Source organism: Ailuropoda melanoleuca, unplaced genomic scaffold, assembly GCF_002007445.2.
Source record: "Ailuropoda melanoleuca isolate Jingjing unplaced genomic scaffold, ASM200744v2 unplaced-scaffold5950, whole genome shotgun sequence".
Classification (NCBI taxonomy): domain Eukaryota; kingdom Metazoa; phylum Chordata; class Mammalia; order Carnivora; family Ursidae; genus Ailuropoda; species Ailuropoda melanoleuca.
The window spans coordinates 75,716-84,485 of NW_023233281.1; the positions used below are offsets into that span (position 1 = coordinate 75,716).

Genomic DNA, 8,770 nt, shown 5'->3' on the forward strand with positions numbered 1-8,770 from the left:
ATTTCTTGTCACCAAGCCATCATAGTCAAAAAAGTCAAGTCATTTAGACGTGAGGATTAAACGGGGTGGACTTGAATCGGGGAATAGAAGCTGAGTTTGAAGAAGTAGGCAACAGGCTTTCCAGTGCCCCCACCCATGTGCCCCCCCCCCCCCCCCCCCCCCCCCCGCAGATGCTGACCCGCTGGTCACCGGGGCTCCCGGTGCGCCCATGGACCTGCAGTGCCATGATGCAAACCGTGATTACGTCATTGTGACTTGGAAGCCCCCCAACACCACGACCGAGAGCCCTGTCATTGGCTATTTCATTGATCGGTGAGTGCCTGCTGCCTTCTTGCAGGGCTGGGGATGTTCCTGAAACTCATGTTATGTTGGCCTGGACAACGTCTTTGGATATTTCTCTAAACTCAAGTTCATGACACTGTTCTTGATGGGATCAGGGACTTCACTCCCTGGTTATTTAGCGCTCCTGAGTAGTTGGAACATGGTGGGCCTAGGGTAAGTAGATTTCTGTGTGTTGTAATTTCCTGCCTGTTCAACACCCAGGATTGAATCCCCTCCAGCTTTTCCAGGCACATGGAACCCTGGTTCTGGGTTCCAGGGAGAGTTCAGTCCTGAACTTCTAGAGCAGGAGAAAACAGGCAATATGGAAACATAGCTGGGAAGAATGCTGGCCCATTCGTACCCAGGTTCCATTCTTCGTCTCCATTAAATTAGGTTTTCTTCTTGCTTCCAAACAAAAAAATACTGACATTTCAAAGTACGAAATATTGGAATTCACCTTTGAGTTCATCACTTAAATGCGGATCATCATTAAGCTCATTGGAGTCTGAATTCGTTCCCGTTCCTTTACTTGGTGTGGTGCTCCTTCCCTCCTGGGAAGGAAACTGAGCAGAGCCAGTGAATTTATTGGATGTGCAGTTTATGCCCTAATTACACACTTCAATCACTGAGAGAAATTGCAGTCAAAGAAAATGAATTCAGAAGTAACACAACAGGGTCTAAGGAGGGCAGGTCTGGGGAGGAATTTAAGGTGTTATGTGTATAAAACAGTAAAATAAGATGTTGACTTCAGAAAAATCAATCAAGTCTGGTTGTCTTTTGGCACTAGGCTGGCTGAGTTCCTATTTCCACACCAACAAAGCTACTTGTTTGGGTAAAATATTCACCATTGGGATAATGTTTGGAAATGCAAAGGTCAGATTTGTGGAGTGAATTGGTCAGGGTTTACCTTGAATTAAAGCACAGAAAAACAAAATAAAACAATTTTGTTTCCCTGTGACATTTGAACATTTTTTCAGCCATTTGGCAAAAACAATTTCATGGCTTTTCTCAGTTAGTGATCCACTCCCCTCCCTCCTTCATTAAAAGGGATGAACACAACAGAACCTTGGGGTCAGGGGAGGCATTTCCCACCCTGCACGCCCTCCTACCCTGCAGCAGCCAGCTGGGGGGTAAGCTGAGTTGCTCCCCTGCCAGACTTTCAGTTTTGACCGTGTTCTGGCTATAACAGGTTAGCACACATGGGTTACAGAACTTGCATTAAAATTCTGGATGGTTAGGAGAAAGAGAGTTGATTCTTTCTAAAGTGAATATACAATGCTGGCTCAGATCAACTCTGAAAGATGATTTTTCTGAACTTGCTATGTTCTCCTGGGGATTTGACATAATGTTTTGGTGCTGAAATTTCTCAACCTGTGAAAAATGGAAGCTAATCTCTGCATTTCCAGGGGTCTGGTCAGGACTTAATGTTTTCAAAAGACTTCCAAATCCCATATGTGATGTACTGGAAAGACACATCTCACTAGGATTGGAACAGATCGAGCCAGCATTCTGGAGAGATTCCAGTCCCCAGGCTCAGTACAGCAGGGAGCGTGTGGGGGACCGGCGGCGAGGGCCGTTTCGCTCCCTATGCCCTGGCATTGGGCATGCGGGGGAGCTTAGGGCACCCGCTGATTCTGCCATCTAGGTTGGAAAAAGGACTATTAAGAATATGTCTCACGTGGCTGGTGATGGGTATTAAGGAGGACGCATATTGCATGGAGCACTGGGTGTTATACGCAAATAATGAATCATGGAGCATTACATCAAAAACTAATGAAGTACTGTGTGATGACTCACGTAACATAATAAAAATTATTAAAAAAAATACGTCTCACATGACTTTTGGAGGAGATTTTGCCTAAATGTGGTTGAAGGCAGGAATTGATCTTCAAGCTGTAAGTTAAAAAGCTTTTAAATATATAAATAGATATACTTTATATTTCCTAAATAGCTCTGTTTTTTTAAGTTTGTTTATACTACTGCTTATATAAGTCTAGTACTTTCATGGTGTCGATTTCTACAATGCAAGGTAATTTCCTGTTACAGGTGTTTTGTATATACGTAATATGTATAAAATATATACATAGACCTGTGTGTATTTATTTGACTGATATATTTGTTATTCTCTACTCATTTTTTTGAAGATGCGAAGTGGGAACTGACAACTGGGTCCAGTGCAATGATGCACCTGTAAAAATCTGCAAATACCCCGTGACCGGACTCTTTGAGGGAAGGTCTTATATTTTCCGTGTGAGGGCGGTCAACAGCGCCGGCATCAGCAGGCCTTCCAGAGTGTCTGAGGCTGTGGCTGCCCTTGATCCTGTTGACCTCAAGAGGTTACGAGGTAGGTTGTGCAGATGTCAAGCCCCAGCGGTGCCTTGGAAACTTGGGGCCATTTCTGTGATTTGTTCTTTCCGTCCTTGCTCAGCTGCATATGAATCTTAAGAATGCCTTCGAGGGCTGAGCATGGCGCGGTGACATTTTATGGTGTCCATATGTCCACCAGCCTGCTTTCAGAGTGGGTGCAGTCAGGCTGACATATATACTTCAACACTAACCACACCACCTTCCTAATGCTCTTCACTGTGATCCAGTTAGATTGGTTCAGAATTAGAATTTTCTTGGTCCATTGATGATATAATTTCAACACATGATAAGACTCAGAAGGCTTTGAAACCAAGCCACTTTATTTCTGAATGGTAATTTTACATGACACAGATTCCCGAAAGGGATTGGACCCTTAATTATGGTGTGAAGCGAGCCCCTACATTTTCCTTACCTGTGTGGTCTTCTGAACCCAGTACAAAGATCTGAGAAGTGCTAAATATGAAGACTGCTTAAAACATCAACTCTGATTACTTCAGAGTTGTGAGTGTGCTGTAATCATAACACAGAGGGGATTTGGATCTTGTACTGAGTTAGGGAAAGTGGGACTTTCTTGGGGAAACCTATGGATGCCAAATCCAGCATCTACCTTTCTCTCTGCAGCGGTCCATTTGGAAGGGGATAAAGAAATTGTAGTCTACCGGGATGACCTCGAAGGTGAGTGGCCCTTCAGCACCGTGGCCCAGCTGTGTGTGCCCTAGGGATTCAGGATGGTGGTCAGAGACCACAGTGACTGACAGCAAACACCAGCTGGGGGTACAGTCTACACACGTAAACACTGCAGCTGTAGGTCTAGTCTGCGAGCGTGTGGCCTGTAGGAGTTAGAAAATAAGAAACGAGGTAGATCGAGGGAGAGGATTAGGATCCAGGGTCCTCCTGGGTGGTTTCATCGCTTCCATGTGGGTTCTGGGTTCTCCTGGGGCCGCGCAGAGAAGACCAAACTGAACCCGAGCCTTTATCACTGGCCGAGGCTGAGCCCTTTCTCTCAGACTCCGTGAGTGGAGGACCAATTTCAGTTTTTCTTTTTTTCTTTTTTTTTTTTAATTTAATTTTATTATATTATGTTAATCACCATACAGTACATCCCCAGATCGATGTAAAGTTTGATGCTTCATTAGTTGCGTATAACACCCAGTGCACCATGCAATACGTGCCCTCCTTACTACCCATCACCAGTCTATCCCATTCCCCCACCCCCTCCCCTCTGAAGTCTTCAGTTTGTTTCTCATAGTCCATAGTCTCTCATGTTTCATTCCCCCTTCTGATTACCCCCCTTTTCTTTATCCCTTTCTTCCCCTACCGATCATCCTAGTTCTTATGTTCCATAGATGAGAGAAATCATATGATAATTGTCTTTCTCTGCTTGACTTATTTCACTTAGCATTATCTCCTCCAGTGCCGTCCATGTTGCAGCAAATGTTGAGAATTCGTTCTTTCTGATAGCTGAGTAATATTCCATTGTATATATGGACCACAGCTTCTTAATCCAGTCATCTGTTGAAGGGCATCTCGGCTCCTTCCATGATTTGGCTATTGTGGACAATGCAGCTATGAACATTGGGGTGCATATGGCCCTTCTCTTTACTACGTCTGTATCTTTGGGGTAAACACCCAGTAGTGCAATGGCTGGGTCATAGGGTAGTTCAATTTTTAACTTTTTAAGGGACCTCCACACTGTTTTCCAGAGTGGCTGTACCAACTTGCATTCCCACCAACAATGTAGGAGGGATCCCCTTTCTCCACATCCTCTCCAACAATTGTTGTTTCTTGCCTTGTCTATCTTTGCCATTCTAACTGGCGTAAGGTGGTATCTCAGTGTGGTTTTGATTTGAATTTCCCTGATGGCTAATGATTTTGAACATTTTTTCATGTGTCTGTTAGCCATTTGTATGTCTTCATTGGAAAAGTGTCTGTTCATATCTTCTGCCCATTTTATGATTTGTTTATTTGTTTCTCGTGTATTGAGTTTGAGAAGTTCTTTGTAGATCTTGGATACCAGTCCTTTATCTGTGGTGTCCTTTGCAAATATATTCTCCCATTCCGTGGGCTGTCTCTTAGTTTTTTTGACTGTTTCCTTGGCTGTGCAGAAGCTCTTTATCCTGATAAAGTCCCATAAGTTCATTTTATCTTTTATTTCTCTTGCCTTTGGAGATGTGTCGTGAAAAAGGTTGCTCTGGCCGATGTCATAGAAGTTGTTGCCTATGTTCTCCTCTAGAATTTTGATGGATTCCTGTCTCACATTGAGGTCTTTCATCCATTTGGAGTTTATTTTTGTGTATGGTGTGAGAGAGTGGTCAAGTTTCATTCTTTTGCATGTAGCTGTCCAATTTTCCCAGCACCATTTATTGAAGAGACTGTCTTTTTTCCACCGGATGTTTTTTCCTGCTTTATCAAAGATTAGTTGCCCAAAGAGCCGAGGGTCCATTTCTGGGTTCTCTATTCTGTTCCATTGGTCGATGTGTCTGTTTTTGTGCCAGTACCATGCTGTCTTTGTGATCACAGCTTTGTAGTACAGCTCGAAATCCGGCATTGTGATGCCCCCAGCTTTGTTTTTCCTTTTCAACAGTTCCTTGGAGATTCGGGGCCTTTTCTGGTTCCATACAAATTTAAGGACTATTTGTTCCAGTTCTTTGAAAAATGTCCTCGGTATTTTGATCGGGATAGCATTGAAAGTGTAGATTGCTCTGGGTAGTATGGACATTTTAACTATGTTAATTCTTCCAATCCATGAGCATGGAATATTTTTCCATCTTTTTATGTCTTCCTCAATATCTTTCAAAAGTGATCTATAGTTTCTAGCATATAGGTCCTTTACGTCTCTGGTTAAGTTAATTCCAAGGTAACGCATGGTTTTTGGTGTTATTGTAAATGGGATGGATTCCCTAATTTCTCTTTCTTCAGTCTCGTTATTCGTGTATAGAAATGCAACTGATTTCTGGGCATTGATTTTGTATCCTGCCACCTTACTGAATTGTTCTATAACTTCTAATAGTTTGGGAGTGGATTCCTTTGGGTTTTCCATATAGAGTATCATGTCATCTGCAAAGAGAGACAGTTTGACTTCTTCTTTGCCGATTTGGATACCTTTGATCCCTTTTTGTCTTCTGATTGCTGTTGCAAGGACTTCTAGTACTATGTTGAATAATAGTGGCGAGAGTGGGCATCCTTGTCGTGTTCCTGATCTTAAGGGAAAGGCTTCCAGCTTTTCCCCATTGAGAATAATGCTTGCAGTAGGCTTTTCATAGATGGCTTTTATGAGATTGAGAAATGTACCCTCTATTCCTACACTCTGAAGGGTTTTAATCAGGAAAGGATGCTGTATTTTGTCAAATGCTTTTTCTGCATCAATTGAGAGGATCATATGGTTCTTGAGTCTTTTCTTGTTGATATGATGTATCACATTGATTGATTTGCGAGTGTTGAACCATGCTTGCATCCCAGGTATGAATCCCACTTGGTCATGATGGATAATCCTTTTAATGTACTGTTGGATTCTATTAGCAAGGATCTTGTTGAGGATTTTGGCATCCATATTCATTAGAGAAATCGGTCTGTAATTCTCCTTTTTGAGGGGGTCTTTGCCTGGTTTGGGGATCAAGGTAATATTAGCCTCATAGAATGAGTTTGGTAGCTTTCCTTCTGTTTCTATTTTTTGAAATAGCTTTAGGAGAATAGGTATTATTTCTTCTTTGAATGTTTGGTAGAATTCCCCAGGAAAACCGTCTGGGCCTGGAGTTTTATTATTTGGAAGGTTGTTTATCACTGACTCAATTTCTTCATAGTTAATTGGCCTATTTAAGAAATCTATTTCTTCCTGTTTCAGTCTTGGTAGTTTATAGGTTTCCAGGAAGGCCTCCATCTCTTCCAGATTGTTTAGTTTTTTGGCATATAGCTGTTGATAAAAGTTTCTAATAATCCTTGCAATTTCAATGGTGCTGGTCGTGACCTCTCCCTTTTCAGTCATAATTTTAATAATCTCAGTCCTTTCTCTTTGTTTTTGGACAAGTTTTGCCAGTGGTCTATCAATTTTATGGATTCTCTCAAAGAACCAGCTTCTAGTCCTGTTGATCTGCTCTACTGTGGTTCTGGTCTCTAATTCATTGATTTCTGCTCTAATCTTGGTCAACTCCTTCCTTGTCAGTGGGTTAGGCCTGTCCCTCTGTTGCTGTTCCAGTTTCTTGAGGTGAGAATATAGAAACTGCATTTTAGATTTTTCTATTCTTTTGAGTGAGGCTTGGATGGCTATGTATTTCCCCCTTAGGACTGCCTTTGCAGTATCCCATAGGTTTTGGACCGTTGTGTATTCATTCTCGTTGGTCTCCATAAATTGTTTAATTTGTTTTTTGATTTCCTGGTTTATCGAGTCATTCTTGAGCAGGATGGTTCTTAGCCTCCAAGTGTTTGAGTTTCTTCCAGGTTTTTCCTTGTGGTTGAGTTCCAATTTCAGAGCGTTGTGGTCTGAGAATATGCAGGGGATAATTTCAATCTTTTGGTATTGGCTGAGACCTGTTTTGTGTCCCAGAGCATGATCTATTCTTGAGAATGTTCCATGGGCATTTGAATAGAATGAGTATTCTTTGGTTCTGGGGTGTAGTGTTCTATATATATCTATGAGGTCCAACTCGTCGAGTATGGCATTCAAAGCCTTTGATTCTTTGCTTAGTTTTTGCCAGGGTGTTCTGTCTATTTCTGATAGTGGGGTGTTGAGGTCCCCTACTATTACTGTGTTCTTATCTATATGTCTCTTTATTTTGGTTAAGAGTTGGCTTGTGTATCTTGCTGCTCCCCTGTTGGGGGCATATATATTAATAATTGTCATATCCACTTGTTGAATACTTCCTTTAAGAATAATATAGTGCCCTTCTGTATCTCTCTCTATGGCCTCTAGTTTAAAATCCAGTCTATCTGATATGAGAATTGCTACTCCAGCTTTCTTTTGAGGTCCATTTGCGTGGAAGATGGTACTCCATCCCCTTACTCTAAGTCTGAATGCATCTTTGGGTTCAAAATGAGTCTCTTGTAGACAGCAAATGGATGGGTCATGTCTTTTTATCCAATCTGCAACCCTGTGGCGTTTTATGGGAGAGTTTAAGCCATTTAGATTGATAGAGATTATTGACAGATATGATTTTAATGATGCCATTTCTCTTTAAAGTCTTTGTATCGGTTGTGACTTGCTGCTCTGTATCACTCTTGGGGCCTTTTTACCTTTATAGAGCCCCCCTTAATATCTCCTGTAGGGCTGGTTTCGTGGTTACGAAATTGGTTAATGATTGGCGATTTTGGAACGTCTTTATTTCTCCATCAATTCTGAATGACAGCTTTGCTGGATAAAGGATCCTTGGCTGCATGTTTTTCTCTGAAAGAGCTTTAAAAATGCCCCCCCAAGCCTTTCTCTCATTCCAGGTCTCTGTAGACAGGTCTGACGTAATCCTGATACCTTTGCCTTGGTACGTGAGAAATTTCTTTGCCCTGGCCGCTTTCAATACTGTATCCTTGGATCTAATATTTGCGAATTGCACTATGACATGCCGTGGCGTAGGTTTGTCCTGGTTGAGCTTGGATGGGGTCCTCTCTGCCTCTTGGACACGAATGCTTGTTTCCCTTGCTAGATTAGGGAAGTTTTCAGCTACAATTTGTTCAAATATCTCTTCTAGACCTCTGTTTTTCTCCACCCCTTCAGGGATGCCGATGATTCTGACATTGGATCGTTTCATAGAGTCAGTAATCTCCCGTAATCTACATTCGTGGGCGTGGATTTTTTTAAGACCAGCTTCTATTTTCGTTTTTTCTTCTACTAACCCATCCTCCAATTCGCTAACGCGTTCCTCTGCCTCGGTGACCCTGGCCGTCAGAGCCTCTAGTTTTGACTGTATTTGGCCCACTGAGTTTTTAATTTCTGTCAGATTCGCTCTCATTTCTGCCCTTAGGGATTCTATATTCTCAGCAACGCTTTCTCTGATGCTTTTTTCAAGTTTACTCATCATCTTGACCATTGTTGCTCTGAATTCCATTTCTGATAATTGGGATACATCCATATGTATTAATTCTGTGGCCGAGGCCA

General features: G+C 42.1%; 1 protein-coding gene across 1 annotated transcript in view; it reads left to right on the forward strand.

Annotated features, from left to right (window-relative positions):
- The window catches only part of MYOM2 (myomesin 2), a 106,197-nt gene that overhangs the window by 47,959 nt on the left and 49,468 nt on the right, over positions 1–8,770 (forward strand). Inside the window, exons 14-16 of the mRNA XM_034652412.1 lie at positions 171–312; positions 2,466–2,665; positions 3,310–3,363. Of these exons, the coding sequence (XP_034508303.1) occupies positions 171–312; positions 2,466–2,665; positions 3,310–3,363 (396 nt within the window). The remainder of the gene's footprint in view (positions 1–170; positions 313–2,465; positions 2,666–3,309; positions 3,364–8,770) is intronic.